The sequence below is a fragment of the Alosa alosa genome, chromosome 13 (genome assembly GCF_017589495.1).
Source record: "Alosa alosa isolate M-15738 ecotype Scorff River chromosome 13, AALO_Geno_1.1, whole genome shotgun sequence".
In the NCBI taxonomy this organism is placed as follows: Eukaryota; Metazoa; Chordata; class Actinopteri; order Clupeiformes; family Clupeidae; genus Alosa; species Alosa alosa.
In genome coordinates, this window is record NC_063201.1 from 2,009,395 (window position 1) to 2,028,435 (window position 19,041).

A 19,041-nucleotide genomic window follows, 5' to 3' on the forward strand; every position below is an offset into this window, starting at 1 on the left:
CACATTTTGAGCATGACTTGTTTGACGTAGATCCTAGTATGTATTGTTTAAGTAATTTGTTTACTTTAATAATTGATTTCACGATTATGCTGGTCAGGACTAGAGGCGAACTCAACATTGCAGCGTACATTGAAAGCTGTAAGCAGCTCGTGGGCAAAACTGACCCATGATCCTCGATCATGACGACACAACATAGATGAGCTCCATTCGGGCAGGGGTAGTCGGGAATCCTGAGACAGGTAAACAGAGGAAATACATCTTCTTAACACTTCCTTCAACAGTAAGCGCTGCAAATGTTCTTTTCAAATCTAACTATCATGCAACAGATAATGTTATACTTTGGTAATGTAGTTGGTCACTAAGAATGTCCTGCAAAAGTTTGTCCAGCATATTCATGCTAACTGTCTTAGCGATTACTGTTAGCTGGGCGCTCTGCATTGGCTCGACGTTAGTTAGCTATCATAAGCCAAGTCGGCTAGCCTGCCATCGCAGCTACTTCGGCGGGCGCTTCTGTCAGCTATCAAGAGCACAACCATTTCCCTAAACTGTAAGGCTACGTGTCGTAGCGTGCAACGGTTAATGGCGACTTTGTATGTCATCGCAGGTACACGTTTAATCCATCGTTGAGTGAAAATGTAATGGTTTTGGCGTCCAACTCCTGCAAGAGAGGACGTCGAAAATATACGGAAGAAACTACAGCTAGCTGGCAGGCTAACTTTAGCCACAACATTTAGCTAACATTTTCGAAAGTGACTAGGTAGCTTGAGAGACTTACTCGTTAGCAACATTTACAGCTGCATGTCTTTGCAAAATAGATTAGTCCTAGCTGTATTGATGTGCATTGGACATTGCTAACAAAAATACATTCTAATTTCCTGATGGATTCAATTTTGAGTCTCACGCAACACTTACTAGTCACCATTGCAGCGTTTACCATGATGAAGAAGTTTTACATTTCTGAGGGCGAGTGATGCCAGTCCCAGTATTTGTGTTCTTGTTTCAGTGTTATACTGTATGAGTCATCACTACCACAGCCTTGTTTGACTATATATATATATATTTGATTATCTTGTTGATATGTACGTTTTAATATCTTGTTGATATTTACGTTGAAAAAGCACATTTAATATAACATTTACTTAGTGACCTTTTCCCAAACTGTCTGTTGCAGATACCAATCTGTGATACGGGGATGGGGGATATGAAAACCCCAGATTTCGATGACTTGCTGGCAGCGTTCGATATCCCAGACATTGATGCCAAAGAAGCCATACAGTCTGTGCCCGAGGACTCGGAAGGCCATCACAGCAGCACTGGGGGTGCGGTGGGGAAGATAGGGGGTGGAGGCGGTAGTGGTCTACCTCTTCGACCCCCCAGCCCACCCGAGCCCCATCAGACCCCCCACGCCACCGCCCTGTCATCTCAAAGCGGTGAGCCACCAGGGGTCAGTGTCATTGTAAAGAACAGGGTACGAACGGATGCGTTTGGCGAGGGAGAGTGCGACTCGGGTCGAGACGGCCCTGGTGGAGCCGGGGCGCAGGGAGGGGCGGTCGGAGCGCTCCCTGCTCCCCGTCTCGGCCTCAGGATGCAGGGAATGGGCTGTGGCGAGCCCCTGATCCATAACGGCTTCGAGGAGTGTGCGGCGGAGGCCAGCGAGCTCCCGCTGAGCCCCACTCAGACTCAGAGTCACTCCAACGGCCAGCTGTGGTCACCTGCCTCCCCAAAAGCAGCCGCCGAGGGCGCGTCAGCCACCAGTGCTGGCGGCTTTGGGAGAGCGAAGCCGCTGGGGGCACAGGGTCCCAATGACACCATGCCGAAGGCTCGGAAGCCCAGCGTGACTCAGCCTCAGGAAGAGGAAACACACGCTGGTGATGTCGCAGACCGATCCGCTGCCGTCTCGGCTTCCAGCGACGCCCCGTCCTCCCATTTGTCCACCTCGCCTGTGGGGCGGGCGTCGACATTCTTCTCCCCGCCCGCACCTCCCGCCAGCACCTCGCCTGTGGGGCGGGTGTCGACATTCTTCTCCCCGCCAGCACCTCCCCCGCTCTCCAGCTCCACTGCTCCCCCTTCTCCTCCGTCTAACTCCTCTTCTCTCTTTGAAGGTCCACTTCTCCCCTCATCGCCCCTTCCCTCTGGCTCTCAGCTGCGGAGCGAAGTCCCTGGGCCCGCTTTGCAGCGTGCGGCATCCGAGGACGAGGAGTCGGAGCCGGACCTCGGCAGTTCTCCCTTGGTGATCCAGGAGAGCCCGGACCTGCTCATGTGCTCCCCTCCGAAGTTCCCCCGTCGCAAGCGCTCCTCGTCATCGGGCATGTTTAGCTCTCCCTCCCCGACTGCCTCGCCCACCAATCTCCCCACCCCCGCCACAGCTGCCGCGCCTCCCCTGGCCGACTGCAGCCCTCGCCAGCGGCCTCCCTCCCCCAAACGCACCCCCGCGGAGCAGCGCAACCCGGAGCACGTCATCGAGGAGCGGGACTCGCCGGAGAGCCCCGAGCCCGAGCCGCCGGCCTCGTCCCAGGGGAAGCGCGCCACCACGCTCCCCACCCTCACTCAGAGAGGCCCCAGCACAGACCAGACGTCGGCCCCACCACCTGCAGCTCACGGGGCCACCTGGAACAAGGCGGAAGAGGAGGAAGAGGAGGAAGAAGATGATGATGATGAGGATGAGGAGGAGGAGGAGGAGACGATGATGACGAGAGAGGAGCAGTCCATGGAGACCGGAGGGAGCAGCACAGGGGAGCGAGTGGAGGATGGGGAGGAGCAGATGGAGGTGGGCGAGCAGGACTGCAGCCCTGGCCCTGCCGCGGTCAACACCGACGGCTCCCCCTCTCCCTCCATGATGAAGGTCAGGATCAGAACGGTCAAGACCCCTACGGGCAGCATCACAAGGACTGTGACCAGAGTGGCCCCGAACGGGGTGGCTGCCACCGGCACCACCAAGGACGCCAGCACTAAAGCTTCTCTGGGAGGCCAGAAGGTGATCCGGCCCAAAAGACCCGGCGCGCCACTTCCTGGGCAGAACCAGAGGTCAAAGGGCGCGACGGTCCTGCCCGTGTCCACCTTGCAGGATGCCAGCACCGCCATGCTCTTGGCAGCCAGCAAGGCTCAGAACAAGATGGCCGCCGCCAGCGGCTCCTCCAAGCTGTCCGCCACGGCCGTGAGCATCACCAAAGCCACCACGCTCCCCTCGGTGTCCTCGTCCCCGGCCACGTCATCTGTGGGCGCGAGCGCCAGATCCGCCGCCCAGAAGCCGGTCAACGGCAGCATCCTGGCCTCCACGGTGGCCACGCTCACCACCGGCAGCGGCGGCAATAAGCCGGCGTCCATCGTGAACAGCGGCGGCGCCGTCATCTCGCGCTCCCAGTCCAGCCTAGTGGAGGCCTTCAACAAGATCCTCAACAGCAAGAACCTGCTGCCCAGCTACAAGCCGGACCTGAGCACACCGCCGCCGGCCGAGTGGGCACTGCCCATGCCCGCCGCCGGCTACCGCTGCCTGGAGTGCGGCGACTCGTTTGCGCTGGAGCGCAGCCTGGCGCGCCACTACGACCGGCGCTCGCTGCGCATCGAGGTGACGTGCAACCACTGCGCCAAGCGCCTGGCCTTCTTCAACAAGTGCAGTCTGCTGCTCCACGCGCGCGAACACAAGGAGCGTGGCCTGGTCATGCAGTGCTCGCACCTCGTCATGCGGCCGGTCAGCGTGGAGCAGATGATCGGACAGCAGGACACCACACCCATAGGTTTGTGTTTGTGTTTGTGTCTGTGTCTGTGTCTGTCCTTGATTTCACTGTAATTATACTCCTGGTAAATTGTTCATCAACAATCAATAATTGAAACAGAAAAAATGCTAAATTTCTTTTTTACGTCATATAAATGTCGTTTTTAAGTCGTGTAAATCTGCTTTGTAAACCTTTGCATTTTATGGGCTTCAGATAGTTAGTCATGTTCAAATGCAGCTGTTAACATGGTGATATGTCCTGTGCATGTATTCAAAAATATTAGTAACAGTTGTATTCAGTAGCATCTTATTTTATCTTGTGTGTTCTTTCACTCTACCCAATTAACAGTGTTTTTGGGGTGTGCGAGTCCTCCCTTCAGTTGTGTTCTGACCGATCAACACTTTTCTTCCCTCCATCTCTCCATCTCTCCCTCCATCTCTCCATCTCTCCCTCCATCTCTCCATCTCTCCCGTTTTTCTCAGGTGTGCTCTCCACCCCTGTGTCCTCGTCCGCCTGCGCCCCCGGGGCCTCTAGCCCAGGTAAGGAGGAGAGCGCCAGCCTCGCTGGCCCCCAGGTGCTGCTGCCCCTGCCCTGCAAGAAGGCCGAGCCCCTGCAGTACACTAACAACAGGTAAACCCCCACCCGCAAGCTACTGTCTGTTTCCGAGGGTCCGAGCGCTAAACCCCCACCCGCAAGCTACTGTCTGTTTCAGAGGGTCTGAGCGCTTGCTGGGCCAGGGATGAACGTTGTAGCTATATTGTGACGAACGTTGTAGCTATATTGTGACGGAATTCAGATAGAGTGTCAAAAGAGCGGTTGCCTTCTCCGCTGTCCAGCAGATGGTGGTGGTAATGCACTCCGTTTGCAAACTGCCGAAAAAGAAGAAGGGTTCACTGGCCTGTTCTTCTTCTTCAATGAGGTTTTTTGTAGCAGTTTGCAGAGTGCATTGCCACCACCATCTGCAGGACTGAGGTGTAATGGCAAGTGTACCCTTAGCCTCGTTCTGGCCGCCCGGTGAATAAGGCGAATAGGGTGCTGCTCAGGGCAATAGGGTGCTGCTCAGGCCAAAAGGGTGATTGTCAGGGCAGGTGCTTCTTCTGGGGCAATAGGGTGCTGCTCAGGGCAGGTGCCTACGGTGGCTAGCGCTTCCTATAGGCTGTCCCTCTTCATGACCCTATGGGCCCCTGCCGGCACGCCTCCGTGGCGTTCAATTTATTGACCACAAGCGAGTCTAGCAGTAACTTGGGTTGACTGCTTCTGAAGTCAGCCGTTGTCCTGCGATGTAAATTCGGATTGTTTGCTACGTTCACACTACGTTCAGTCCCTCTGAAATAGACTCCGCCCAATCGGAACCGCTAATCAACAGCACATGAATTAGCCCAGTACAACGCTATCTACCGAACCGCTAATCAACAGCACATGAATTAGCCCAGTACAACGCTATCTACCGAACCGCTAATCAACAGCACATGAATCAGCCCAGTACAACACTATCTACCGAACCGCTAATCAACAGCACATGAATCAGCCCAGTACAACACTATCTACCGAACGTGAACCTGAGGAGGACTGCAGCCAGCCAGCCAGCAACCCACAGGCCCGAAGGGCTTTTGGTCTAGAACCTTTGAGTCTTTTTATGATGTGAGGGATGTGTGTGTGTGTGTGTGTATAAGCTGATGTGTACCAAAAATAAAAGGCTGCTTGTATGATCATGGGATGTTTTTAGGGTAGAAAATGTGTAGCAGTTATGTAGCGTTGAGTTATGTAGGCTTGTGATTGCTGTGGTAACGGCCTGCTGTAGACATGGCTGCTATGCTGAGAATGAGCTCACGTTGAGTTTGATTGGCAGGTGTCCAGAGTGCAAGAGCCAGTTCAGCGGGAAAGCGGAGATGGTGGCTCACTTCCAGGAGGTCAAAGCTTCCGCTAACACTGTGAGTACTGTGACGGTGTGTGTCTGTGTGTGTGTGTGTGTGTGTGAGGGGTGTGGTCTGTGATTGTGTGTGTTTGTCTGTGTCATGTCATGTCGTCTCAGTGTCCTCAATGATTTGTCATGTTAATATTTGTATTTTGTTTCAGTTTGTCATTCCTTCACGCTTGGATTGAGTTGAACTCCTGTGTTGTTACTTATCGATAGACTTTGGGTAGAGAATTATCCACGACTTGGCCAAACACGGGTGAATTGGCGCCTCATAACCCCCAACCCCACACCATGTTGGACTTATTTTTAGATTAATCTAATTGTACCCTCCTCTGGTTTGTTGTTGAAGCTCACTGTCAGTCACCTTGAAGTGTGTGAGCGCGAGTGTGTATGAGCTCTAATTTAAAGACACAGAGACACACACACACACACACTCACACTGATGTGCACCAAGTTTAATCTGACAATGTGCTCCAGTCAGTAGAGCTGCAGCTCTATGATTAATCTGATTAATCTGTCGATTAATTTCCCGGTTAATCGATTAGTTATTGGATCGATGTCAGAAAATGGTGAAAAGAATGTTCAGTGTTTCACCAAGCTCTATTAAAAGCACCATTAAGAGTTTTTTTTACCTCAGCGTTTCCAAAATCATTTTGATGGCACATAACCTCATAAAATGACAAACTGCACTTCTATATTACCGACCTAGCAACTTTCTGTGTTTGGGTAGGAACACTATTCTGGCTATATTCCGTAAAAAAATAAAACCAAAATTGCATTTTTACCAAAATTGTTGTTGATTAATTGACTAGTTGACAACTAACTGATTAATTGTTGCAGCCCTATAGTCTTGATTCCTGGGTGGAACACTGAAAGAGGTAACAGGCTTCTAGTCTGGAACAACAGACTACTCGTTAGGATTGTCCAACATCAGTGGTCATTCATCAGTGTCTCAGCCTTGGGCTTCAGAGTAAATGAGCCCTTATTGTTGCTGTTTCCACCATACCGAGTAATCTTGTAATACTTTTGTAAAGGTGGTGATTGCTGTGTCCTGTGTGTGTGTGATGTGATTGTGTGCGGTGTGTGTGTGTGTAGGCCTGTACCCAGTGCACCCCTCCGATGCTGCTGCCCAACCCCTGCAGCTGGTCAGCCCACCAGCGCATCCATCGCCACCGTTCACCACACGTGTGTCCCGAGTGTGGGGGCGTCGCACGCCAGGCCAGCTTCCACACACACCTGCAGGAGGCCTGCCTGCACTTCACACGCCGCATCGGCTACAGGTAACACACACACACACACACACACACACACACACCCTCTGTTGCATATTCAGCAAATAAGTATCAAGCTTAGAGTATGTATATCTGGGTATCAAGCTTAGAGTATGTATATCTGGGTGTTTGTGTGATTCATGTGGGGGTACTGAAGTCATGTAGAGTTTGTGTGACATGAATTGTTGAATGTAAATGCCCCAGAGTGTGTACGTGTGCGTTAGGCTAACTGTGTGGGATACTGTGACTGTGTGTGGTACTTGTGACTTGTTGAATTTAGTACTGACTGTGTGTGTGTGTGTTTCTGTCTCTCTCAGATGTTTTAGTTGTCAGGTGGTGTTTGGTGGCCTGAACTCGGTCAAGTCCCACATCCAGTCTTCACACTGTGAGGTGTTCCACAAATGCCCCTCTTGCCCCATGGCCTTCAAATCTGCCCCCAGCGCACAGAGCCACATCTCCTCCCAACACCCAACGCTCACCAGTGTCCAGGCCAAGTAGGTTCTGCTGTGGCGGTGTCACGTTACACCTTTGAATGTTGTCAGTGCAGAGAGTGTGTATCCTGCTGTGTGTGAAAAACGGAGAGGAATGAAATAAATGAATCCCCTGTCCGAATACACACAAGTGAACTGACACAATTCACAATGTAATGAGACTGCTATAGACTGGAGCTGTTTATTTTATATGAAGAAATGAAATTTTGCCGAATCATTATCATTACTATAACATGATCCATTTTCCTCAGGATTCTTGAAGTAATTCAGTAGTCCAGCTCAGAATGCTTGATCTAAGTCTGCATGTCAGTTGTAGCTTCATGTATGACATGGTAAGCGTGGCTAAGCTGGCTTGTTATGTCTCATGAATCTACAACTAGGTCTGCTTTTCTCCTGTTGGTTCGGGGTCAAAACCTGCTGACTCACTGAGCCTTTAATCGCCTTTAATCACCTTTAATCATCTCACATGTAGTTTACGTGTTGCTCAGGATATTTCACTCTGTTTGATCTCCAGGATGATCTACAAGTGCGTGATGTGTGAGACTGTTTTTACCCAGAAGGCCTTGCTCTACGTGCATTTTGACACTCACCTGGCCAATCAAAAGGTGCACGTGTTCAAGTGTCCTGACTGCCCCAAACTCTACGCCCAGAGGGCATCCATGATGGAGCACATGAAGGTTACAATCCGTTGTTGTTTTATGACATAAGATTTGAGGTTGTTTCATTTCCTTTTATTCATTTAGCAGATGCTTTTATAAAATAATAAATAATATTCAACATTCAAGTTACTTTGCAAAGGAGACCTTAGGTAACAAAAATACTACTACTAGAGGATGAGTGTTTCCTGTCCTTTGTAGTGTTCCACTCTTGTCTTGGTTGATATTGTATGTACTTACCAGAAACATACCAGAATCCTCACAGTGATGCGGAAGGTTTAACAGGTTGTTCAAACTCATATTTTTGAAAATACACAATCATTCTGTTGAATCCTTTTTTTTTTTTTTAACAACTCATTCTCGTCTTTGTTCCATGTACATTGAAAGCATGCATTATGCAACTTCAGAAAATATATTAGATGCACACAATGAGAAGAAATAAGCCATCAGGAAAATCACCAGATAGACTCAGTATCCTTCTGCACATACAAGTACTGAGAAGGAGTTTAGCAGGACGCTACTCTGCAGGAGTTTAGCAGGACGCTACTCTGCAGTAGTTTAGCAGGACGCTACTCTGCAGGAGTTTAGCAGGACGCTACTCTGCAGGAGTTTAGCAGGACGCTACTCTGCAGTAGTTTAGCAGGACGCTACTCTGCAGTAGTTTAGCAGGACGCTACTCTGCAGGAGTTTAGCAGGACGCTACTCTGCAGGAGTTTAGCAGGACGCTACTCTGCAGGAGTTTAGCAGGACGCTACTCTGCAGGAGTTTAGCAGGACGCTACTCTGCAGTAGTTTAGCAGGACGCTACTCTGCAGGAGTTTAGCAGGACGCTACTCTGCAGTAGTTTTGCATGACGCTACTCTGCAGTAGTTTTGCATATGGAAATGGCTGCTTATATTGTAGCTGTAGTATTGGGCCCTGATCTGGCTGCTTATATTGTAGCTGTATTATTGGGCCCTGACCTGGCTGTTTATATTGTAGCTGTATTATTGGGCCCTGACCTGGCTGTTTATATTGTAGCTGTTTATATTGTAGCTGTAGTATTGGGCCCTGACCTGGCTGTTTATATTGTAGCTGTTTATATTGTAGCTGTAGTATTGGGCCCTGATCTGGCTGTTTATATTGTAGCTGTATTATTGGGCCCTGACCTGGCTGCTTATATTGTAGCTGTAGTATTGGGCCCTGACCTGGCTGTTTATATTGTAGCTGTATTATTGGGCCCTGACCTGGCTGTTTATATTGTAGCTGTTTATATTGTAGCTGTATTATTGGGCCCTGACCTGGCTGTTTATATTGTAGCTGTAGTATTGGGCCCTGACCTGGCTGCTTATATTGTAGCTGTAGTATTGGGCCCTGACCTGGCTGTTTATATTGTAGCTGTATTATTGGGCCCTGACCTGGCTGTTTATATTGTAGCTGTTTATATTGTAGCTGTATTATTGGGCCCTGACCTGGCTGTTTATATTGTAGCTGTATTATTGGGCCCTGACCTGGCTGTTTATATTGTAGCTGTATTATTGGGCCCTGACCTGGCTGTTTATATTGTAGCTGTATTATTGGGCCCTGACCTGGCTGTTTATATTGTAGCTGTATTATTGGGCCCTGACCTGGCTGTTTATATTGTAGCTGTATTATTGGGCCCTGACCTGGCTGTTTATATTGTAGCTGTATTATTGGGCCCTGATCTGGCTGTTTATATTGTAGCTGTATTATTGGGCCCTGACCTGGCTGTTTATATTGTAGCTGTATTATTGGGCCCTGATCTGGCTGTTTATATTGTAGCTGTATTATTGGGCCCTGACCTGGCTGTTTATATTGTAGCTGTATTATTGGGCCCTGACCTGGCTGTTTATATTGTAGCTGTTTATATTGTAGCTGTATTATTGGGCCCTGACCTGGCTGTTTATATTGTAGCTGTATTATTGGGCCCTGACCTGGCTGTTTATATTGTAGCTGTAGTATCGTTGATCGTTTGGCTATCTGCCCTCCGTCTCTAATCTCTAGCCTGGCTTAATCCCCTCCCATTCTTCTACTTCCTCTTCCTGTCGCTAGACGGCACACAGAGGCTCTGCGGTCAAGCAGGAAGTGTCTGTCGCCGCGGCGTCTTCTCCCATCCCCACTGTCGCCGCCTCCTCCTCCTCCTCCTCGCCGGCGCTGGTCAAGGGCAAGGCTCTGCTGAAGATGGAGAGCTCGGACGGAGAGGAGTGGGGTCGAGAGCACGAGGAGGACGCCGAGGAGGAGGGCGGCAAGCCGGGAGGAAGAGCCAACGGGGGCGGACCGGTCACTCCCACCTGGAGCTGTACACAGTGCCAGACCCGCTACACTGACAAGGAGAACTACATTACCCATATGGCCGAGCTGCATGACAAGGTCAGCCCCCTTTTCCTTCACCGCCATTCAGTCATGCCATTTCAAGCACTCTAGACCCAGACCTAATGTTTCCTATTGAATATGTTTTCATAGGAAAATAGGGATGTTTAACATTTAGTTTTCACAAACATAACCGTATTCTAAACTCCTAGATCATCTCACTCTCCATATTGCAATCCTTACTCTAGTAAACTAATTGCTAAGGTGAACATATGCTAGAGAAATTCTGCAAAAGGAAATAAAATAAAACTGTCCGGAATAAAATGCATTGATGTGAGCTGGTGATTTTTAGTTGCGTTGTCCCTCTCCTGAGACTGAGCCTAATCAGTCTTGGCCAACAGTGGCTCTGTAAGTGTGTCAGCTGGTGCAGCTGCAGCTGACTCACTCCATTGGTTTGATGGGCATGAAGAGTTGCACTCATAGGTGCTCTGAGCCACTAAGAGCCTCTGCTTCTGCTCAAGGAAATCATTTGTGGTTACATTTTGGCTTATCTTGTGTTTGTGTGTTTTGTGTGCGTGTGCATGTGTGTTGTGTGTGTGTGTGTGTGTGTGCGTGTGCATGCGTGTGCATGTGCGTGTGTGTTGGTTTCTCTCTGTGCTTGTCCGAGCAGGTCCTGAAGAAGTTCCCATGTGATCTGTGTGAGGGCTCCTTCTCCTCCTCCTCCAGCCTGAGGAGGCACATCCGCCTCAAACATAAAGACAACAGACGTCTCTTCCTCTGCCAGTGAGGACACACTCACACATGTTCATAAACGTGATATGCTTGGAAATACTTACCTACATTATTAGAGAAAGGCAAACTACTACCAAAAAGCTCTGCTTTGCCATTGTAATCATATATATTGGGGCAGCCGTGGCCTACTGGTTAGCCCTTCGGACTTGTTACCGGAGGGTTGCCGGTTCGAACCCCGACCAGTAGGCACGGCTGAAGTGCCCTTGAGCAAGGCACCTAACCCCTCACTGCTCCCCGAGCGCCGCTGTTGATGCAGGCAGCTCACTGCGCCGGGATTAGTGTGTGCTTCACCTCACTGTGTGTTCACTGTGTGCTGAGTGTATTTCACTAATTCACGGATTGGGACAAATGCAGAGACCAAATTTCCCTCACGGGATCAAAAGAGTATATATACTATACTTATACTTATGTGTGTGTGTGTGTGTGTGTGTGTGTGTGTGTGTGTGTGTGTGCAGGTTGTGTGTGGACAGTAAGCGCTCCTTCAGCAGCCGTCTCAGTCTGGAGAGACACATGCAGACCCAGCATGCACCTGGACCCCCGTTGCCAGGGAGACCAGTGGACCGACCGGTCTGACCCCACCTTTTCACTCCCCTGCCCAATCAGACGGTGGCAACTCATTTGACTGTCAGCATTAATACTAGCCGACTGGCCTGAACACCTGTAATACCAAACCCACCCAAACATACCAGGAGTTTAATACCCCCCCCCCCCCATAGTGTATGTGTTCTTTAACCACAAATATTTTCAAAGATTAAATATTTATCTCTCTCCCTCTCTCCCTCTGTCTCTCTCTCTCTCTCTCTCTCTCTCTCTCTCTCTCTCTCTCTCTCTCTCTCTCTCTCTCTCTCTCTCTCTCTCTCTCTCTCTCTCTCTCTCTCTCTCTCTCTCTCTCTGTAGAAACGAGGCTCTGTCTTCTCTGAAGCAGCGGACAGCTCCTCCGAACTGGACGCCACTGTGAGTTCTCTGGGCGGGGCGTCGGCGGAAGAGGACTCCCGATTGGCTGGGCCTCCAGGAGGCATGTCTCGAGGCAGAGGAGGAGTGGTCAAGCAGGAGGAGACGACAGGCTTCCGCTGCATGCCCTGCGGCTTCGCCACCGAGGACCAGGCCGAGTTCCTGGCCCACATCCCGAGTCATCGTGGCGGAGACGGAGCTCTGCAGTGCCAGCAGTGCGGCGCGTGTTTCGCCTCTGGACCGTCCCTCAGCCGCCATCGCTTCATCAGCCACCGCGTGCGTGACGCGGTGCCCGAGCACCACCACCACCACCACGCCGCCACTGCTGCCGCCGCCGACACAGACGGCCTGGCCGACGGAGAGCTCGGTGTGGACGCGCTGGGGTCCGGCGCGGGCTCCCCGGGGTCGTTGTCGCCGTCGCAGCAGCAGGGCGACGAGGAGAAGGGGCCGTGCGTGTGCAGGGTGTGCGGCCGGCGCTTCAACAAGGCCTCTGACCTCAACACACACTTCCGCACGCACGGCATGGCCTTCATCACCGCTCACAAGACCGACAAGCCTGTCTGAGAGCCACAGAGAGACGCTCAATGCCGCCAGAGAAAAACAGTGACCAGCGGCCAGAGCCTTGTGCCCATTAGTTTTCCATCACCCAGGAGCCTCTGAGATAACCATGAAATCAAAGACTCGTTCACCTTGACAAGGGAGCTTAGCCCAGTTTGCAGGTCCTGATTGATTAAAATGGTTCTCGGAATCACTCACCCCCTTGGTCTGTTACCAGATTAACTGGTTTTGTTTATTTTGTTGCTGTTGTACATTTTTGCAATTCAGCCATTACCTTCTGTCCGAACTAAAGGTTCCCACAGAAAAAGCTTGTACCTGGACCAGAGAGGAGGGGATGGGGAGCCATGATTGAGATGGAGAGGGAGAAGGACCCCTAGAGCTGCCCCCTCTGTTGCCTGTTCTTTATAGCGCTTTCATTAAGGCACCAGACAATCACAGTCTGCAGGAAGTAATCAGAGCATTGTATTGTATGCATACTTTAAGCAATCAATTTATTTGTCATGATCCTTGTAGAATGTTTGGTGAGCGCAAGCTTGAGACACTGGTTGTAATTCACCATGGTCTCTTGCCACTTAAGGAATTTCTTCTTAAATTGGCTGATCCACAGAAGTGCCCTTGACTGGGAATTTTGAGAATGTAGTTCTATAAGTGTGTGTGTGTGTGTGTGTGCACATGCCTGTGCTTGCGTGTTTGCAAGGAGAGCATCTGTCTGTCATAAGTTCACGTTTTTTCAAACTGAGTGTCTCACCTTTAAAGTGAATCCCATTCCTGATAATTTTTTTAGCATGTATGTATATCTGCTGTGTGTGTGTGTGTAAGGGAGGGAGGGAGCGAGAAGGTGGTAAGGTGTTAATTTTGCTTGCTTAACAGAAAAAACTGTTTATGAAGACAACAATGAGGTCACTGTAAATGCTTAGATTTTTTTCTTCATATTTTATTCTCTAGTCTGTGAAATCCGGTATATGAGAAATTTTATATGTTGGTTGTGTGTGCGTGTGTATGTGTACAATGGCACCAGCAACAGTTCTCTCCAGATCCCTCTCCTGTCCTCCTCTGTTTGTGAAACTTTAGTTGCTTTCTAATATAAAATATGAAATAATTGAGTAATTGTTCTTAAATAAAATATTCAGGCTCTTATTAAATGTGTGTCCTAAACTTTCATTGCATTTGATGTGCAGCTAACATCCTGCTCCAGTTCTTCCATGTAGTCAGACCACATCTGGTAGACAACCGTTCTTCGATCATCCCCACAGCCAAGAGTGTGTGTGTGTGTATGTGTGTGTCTACACTAAGGAGCTACGGTAACATGGTGTGAAAGATCAACTAATCTAGGCATGTTGCAGCTCCATCAAAAGTGCCCATGTCCCATATACAGCATGTATATCACTATTATAACATTCAACACAGAGTTATAGATGATGAATATAAATATATAAGTACATGAAGCGTTGATATATGAATATAGAGTAGAGCTTATATGATCTTTTCTTGTGTTGGCATGCGGTCCCTGAAACCATGTCATTTTCTTCGTAACATCAAATTGCCCAGTCAGTGTACATAAGTCCTTTCACCTGATGTACTCAGGAAAGGACATCCTAAAACCAGTCCCTGATTAGGATAACTAACTCTGCCAAATATGTATCTCCAAGTAACCTATGTAGTTACATTTTCAGATGTTACATTTCCAGACACCCAGATAATAGACTAATCTAACATAAATCCAGATAATAGACTAATCTAACATAAATCCAGATAATAGACTAATCTAACATCAATCCTAGTACCAGAAGCAGTAAGGGCTTCAGGATTCCCCTCATGGTGTGACTGGTGGAACCTGCAAGACAAAAAAAATCAGTTATTTAAGGTAGTCACCTGCCTTTGTAGCTATTCATTTCAGATTTGTATCTTCTGTCTTCCTCTCGTGAGTTGTAATATGTGTTTCCACCCGATACCATAGATACCCCATGCCATTTTCACTCTCACTCTCAGTTAATTGACTTTTTATAGCACTTTATTTCCACCATCTCTCAGAAGTTACACTGCAGTTTATTTGGGTCAAGTGCCCACGGGGACCTAGGTTCAAATCCGACCTGCGGTCATTTCCCAATCCCACCCCATCTCCCTCTCCCTCTCACTTCCTGTCAATCTTCACTGTCCTAATTAAATGAAAAGAATGCCTCCTGCTGCGGTCTCGTCTGGTGACCGGCCTCACCTCCGGTCTGGGGCACTGGGGAGCTCTGAGAGCCTCCTGAGCTGGGCTCCCCGGCACGGATATAGGCCACTCCCAGCGCGTCAGCCAGACCCTTCCTCTGCTCCGCCCCTAGCTCCGCTCGCTGAGCCTCCGTAACCATGGCGGCGTTGTCAGGACCCAGCGCCTGCAGCTGGCTGACCGAGAGAGCCTGACCAAAAAAAGTCAATAGATTTGTCCAAAGTGGCAAATGGAACACATGCTGATGTGTGACATCATGTAAATGGAGCTAAACAGGTGTCGGGTGACAATATTTGGGTGTGATGCTCAAGTGTGGTGGTGGAATTTGATATCAAAAACACATGAAAACCGATCCCATGTTTCTACAGGCACGCTGTCAGTAACCCCCTCATTTATATCTGCCCTGAGCTTTAAATGCCCCAACAAGAGAGCTGAAGAGGGATGACTAGAAGGGGCTTTTGACCAGGAACTCACAGCCAAGTGCGTGGGGGGGGATGAGAGGGATGGCAGAGGCCTTGATGAAGCAGAACACGGATGGGGTCAGACTCCGCAGCTCTGCTGCCTCCAGACCAGCTGACGCAGAGAACACGGAGGAAGAAGAGGACAGGTGGTCACACACACTCAAAGCCCACAATGCAACAGGACTACGTCCAGACGAGAGTGTATGCAGACTGAAGTAATACTCCAAAAAGCCACACATTATTATGTAATTCTGAAGGCTTTGTGATAGTGAAGTTTCTTCTTGAGCATTTCTACAAATTTGCACCTCAAATGTTTGTCTAAAATAGACTTTTTGGACACCACCCTCAGAATGACATCACATTAATGTCTTAAAGTGTTAGTAGTATAGTGTTGTGGTAAAGTATTGTAGTAGTTGCACTGTTGTATCTTCGGCATTAGCATTCAGTTTAATGAGACGTGAGGCAGAGGTAACGCACCCAGGATGTTCCCCAGGGAGGTGACCTGCCCCTCGCTCCAGCTCTGAGGCTCCCCAAACACCAGCACAGCCTTCCTCTTGAAGCTCTCCAGCTGAGGCTTATCACATGGGGTGTAGCCCACCACCTCTGCAGCCTCCCTACACACACACACACACACACACACACCATACAGACACACACACATACACACACATACCATACAGAGACACACACACACACACACCATACAGAGACACACACACACACACACACACACACACACACACCATACAGAGACACACACACATACACACACATACCATACAGAGACACACACACACACACACACACACACCATACAGAGACACAGAGACACACACACACACACACCATACAGACACACACACACACACACACACACACACACACACCATACAGAGACACACACACATACACACACCATACAGAGACACATACACACACACCATACAGAGATACACACACCATACAGAGACGCACACACCATACAGACACATACACACACACACACACACACACACCATACAGAGACACACACACACCATACACACACACACCATACAGACACATACACACACACACACACACACACACCATACAGAGACACACACACATACACACACCATACAGAGACACACACACACACCATACAGAGACACATACACACACACCATACAGAGACACACACACCATACAGAGACACATACACACACACCATACAGAGACACACACACACCATACAGAGACACATACACACACACCATACAGAGACACACACACCATACAGAGACACATACACACACACACACACACCATACAGAGACACATACACACACACACAGGGATGGATTACTGCACGGGCCTACCGGGCCCAGGCCCAGGGGCCCAAGGGGTCAGGGGGCCCTGAAGCCCAAGCCTTTGCATGGAATCATTGCCTCAATATCAACAAATCAGGATGTAGGCTATGAATCAGATTGAATTTAGTATTGGCCATCCCCAAAATGCACCAGAACACAGGAAATCACATCAAACAAATTAAAAAATTTCTGGGGGAGGAACCCCACCTTCCCACATATGCGACAATTAAAAGGGGCCCCTTAAAACATCTGAACCCAGGGGCCCAAAAGTTCATAATACGCCCATGCACACACACACCATACAGACACACACACACACACACCATACAGAGACACATACACACACACACACACGCGCACACACACACACACACACACACCACACAGAGACAGAGACACATACACAAACAAACACAAACACACACACACACACACACACACACACATACAGATATTTCTGAATTCTGTGATGATTTCCTCAGGCAAACCCCGAGAGCTGCTGTCCCACCTGGAAGGAGTGGTTGCTGAGCTGCCGGATCTCCTCTGGCTCCAGCCCACAGATGAACTGGCCCAAGCCCACGATGTCCAGCTCCTCTAGCTGGGCCGCACACATGCCCGTGCGCTCCTTGAAGCCCTGCCACACGGCTCTCCTCTGGACACAGCAGGAAATCACCACCAACACCGTCACCGTCAGTGGCCATGCTGAATTACTGTCTCTCTTCATCATAAGCACTGTCACTGTCTACATCATAGGTTCTCAAAGTGCGGCCCAGGGGCCAATGGCGGCCCGCGATAACATCTGATAACATCTGTACAGCTGTTAAAACTGTACAACTGTACTGTGTGCTTTGAAAAGAATGAATCTCCGTTTAGTGGTGTTTAGTGGCCGTCAGGCTTTCCTGTGGTGCTTTGGTAGCTGGAATTGGCCCTGAATAAGGCCTATGCTGATAAGAAGCAAGGCACACAGAGACTGTTTGTTCTAAATAAGTTTGTACTTGAAATGGACTGCAACCAGAACAGTTATATCCCAAATGTGTCTGTTGTCTGAAAACATTCAACATTTTGGCTAAGTCCCCTCGATCTGTCAGACTTGCCAACTGCAGCTTTAAGGTTGTGTATGACCTAAGGAAAAATCCACTCTGAGAATGATCATGTTTGGCTGAGTCCTCTAAAGATGACTACATCCAGATAAACGTGCGACGGACACACCAAAGCTTCTTGAACTGTTCGCATCCACTCAGACCTCTGAGGGTTATTCACTGCTGATTCCCTCGTTTCTTTCCTGATTTCTCAGTTTTGGTTTCGTTTTATATCTGATCCAATCATGTTTTTCCTATTTCTTCTATTCTAGTCTATCTACTTTGATCTAAACGTACCCTGTATAACTGGTGTCTAAATTGTTTATTCATATATTTGCTTACTGTTGTTCTTACTGATATGTGTAGGTTTTTAATGAGCATATGTGACAGTTTGTGTTTGTGTTGCTGTGCCTGTGCTTGGGTCCATGTTTGTGTGTGTGTGTGTGTGTGTGTGCGTGTCCATGTCCACACACCTGTGCTTGGGTCCATCTGCAGGTGGACAGCAGCTCTAGTGTGTCCAGTGTTGAGATGTTGAGCTGCCGCAGCTCCTGAGCGCTGAAGCCCTGAGAGACACAGCCCAGCTCCAACACCTGGCTCTCATTCAGCTGCCCCACAGGGCCCAAGGACTGCAATGCACACACACACACACACACAGGTATATACATATAAATACAAACATACAAACACACACACACACACACACACACACAGGTATATACATATAAATGCAAACATACAAACACACACACACACACACACACACACAGGTATATACATATAAATACAAACATACAAACACACACACACAGGTATATACCAGGGCCGTGGGAAGTGAGTTTTGGTTGGGGGTGCTGTAGTCGGGGGGTTAAAAAAAGTTATTGTATTTTATTTAAACGCCTTTCTCTGCTAATGGACAACAGCATACTGGCATTGCATGACACACAGCACAGGCATACATCACTGTCAAGAACATTATGGCTACACTACAGAAAAAATGCGACAAAATGTCGCAGACCACAGATTGATACAAACGCAAACAAAGTAACCGTCTGCTATCTGGCGCTACACTAGTAAGGTAACAAAGTTGCTGTAGCCTTGCACCGAAATCGACGGTGAACACGTGAAATATAAAACTGTTGAACACCAACATTAATAAAAACGTAATAATTATTGACGCTTCTGACATGGGTGTCAAAACAGGCTGACCCTATCGCACAGCATATTAGACAGAACACATTGACTCAAAACATATGCATAACATCCTACACAACGCAATATTCA

At 49.0% G+C, this 19,041-nt stretch overlaps 2 protein-coding genes across 7 annotated transcripts in view; one reads left to right on the forward strand and one right to left on the reverse strand.

The window, feature by feature from the left end:
* LOC125305997 (zinc finger protein 687a-like) lies at positions 1-13,801 on the forward strand. Of its 6 annotated transcripts, XM_048261121.1 has the most exons (12): positions 1-280; positions 1,172-1,430; positions 2,103-3,734; positions 4,196-4,343; positions 5,563-5,644; positions 6,727-6,911; positions 7,220-7,396; positions 7,908-8,070; positions 10,101-10,418; positions 11,029-11,141; positions 11,606-11,717; positions 12,048-13,801. In XM_048261121.1, the coding sequence occupies exons 1-12, from the start codon at positions 197-199 to the stop codon at positions 12,663-12,665; spliced, it is 3,891 nt and encodes a 1,296-aa protein (XP_048117078.1). In that variant the 5' UTR covers positions 1-196; the 3' UTR covers positions 12,666-13,801. The 6 variants fall into 6 exon arrangements, 5 of the variants coding, with proteins under 5 accessions (XP_048117078.1, XP_048117074.1, XP_048117076.1 ...); XR_007195483.1 differs by having other exon boundaries at positions 1,172-3,734; positions 11,606-11,774; positions 12,048-12,186; XM_048261117.1 differs by having other exon boundaries at positions 1,172-3,734.
* Positions 13,786-19,041, reverse strand: part of otoa (otoancorin) — a 25,205-nt gene continuing 19,949 nt past the window's right edge. The window contains 6 exon segments of the mRNA XM_048260587.1: positions 13,786-14,493; positions 14,872-15,058; positions 15,332-15,441; positions 15,807-15,945; positions 17,193-17,333; positions 18,234-18,386. Coding sequence (XP_048116544.1) covers positions 14,420-14,493; positions 14,872-15,058; positions 15,332-15,441; positions 15,807-15,945; positions 17,193-17,333; positions 18,234-18,386 — 804 coding nt within the window. The 3' untranslated portion in view covers positions 13,786-14,419.

Excerpts from the sequence above, each read along its gene's own strand:
- LOC125305997 (XM_048261117.1), top strand. The coding sequence starts at position 197 with ATGAGCTCCATTCGGGCAGGGGTAGTCGGGAATCCTGAGACAGGTAAA. Across the intron at positions 281-1,171 it reads TCTTAACACTTCCTTCAACA|ATACCAATCTGTGATACGGG; the intron begins GTAAGCGCTGCA and ends TGTCTGTTGCAG. Across the intron at positions 5,645-6,726 it reads TCAAAGCTTCCGCTAACACT|GCCTGTACCCAGTGCACCCC; the intron begins GTGAGTACTGTG and ends GTGTGTGTGTAG.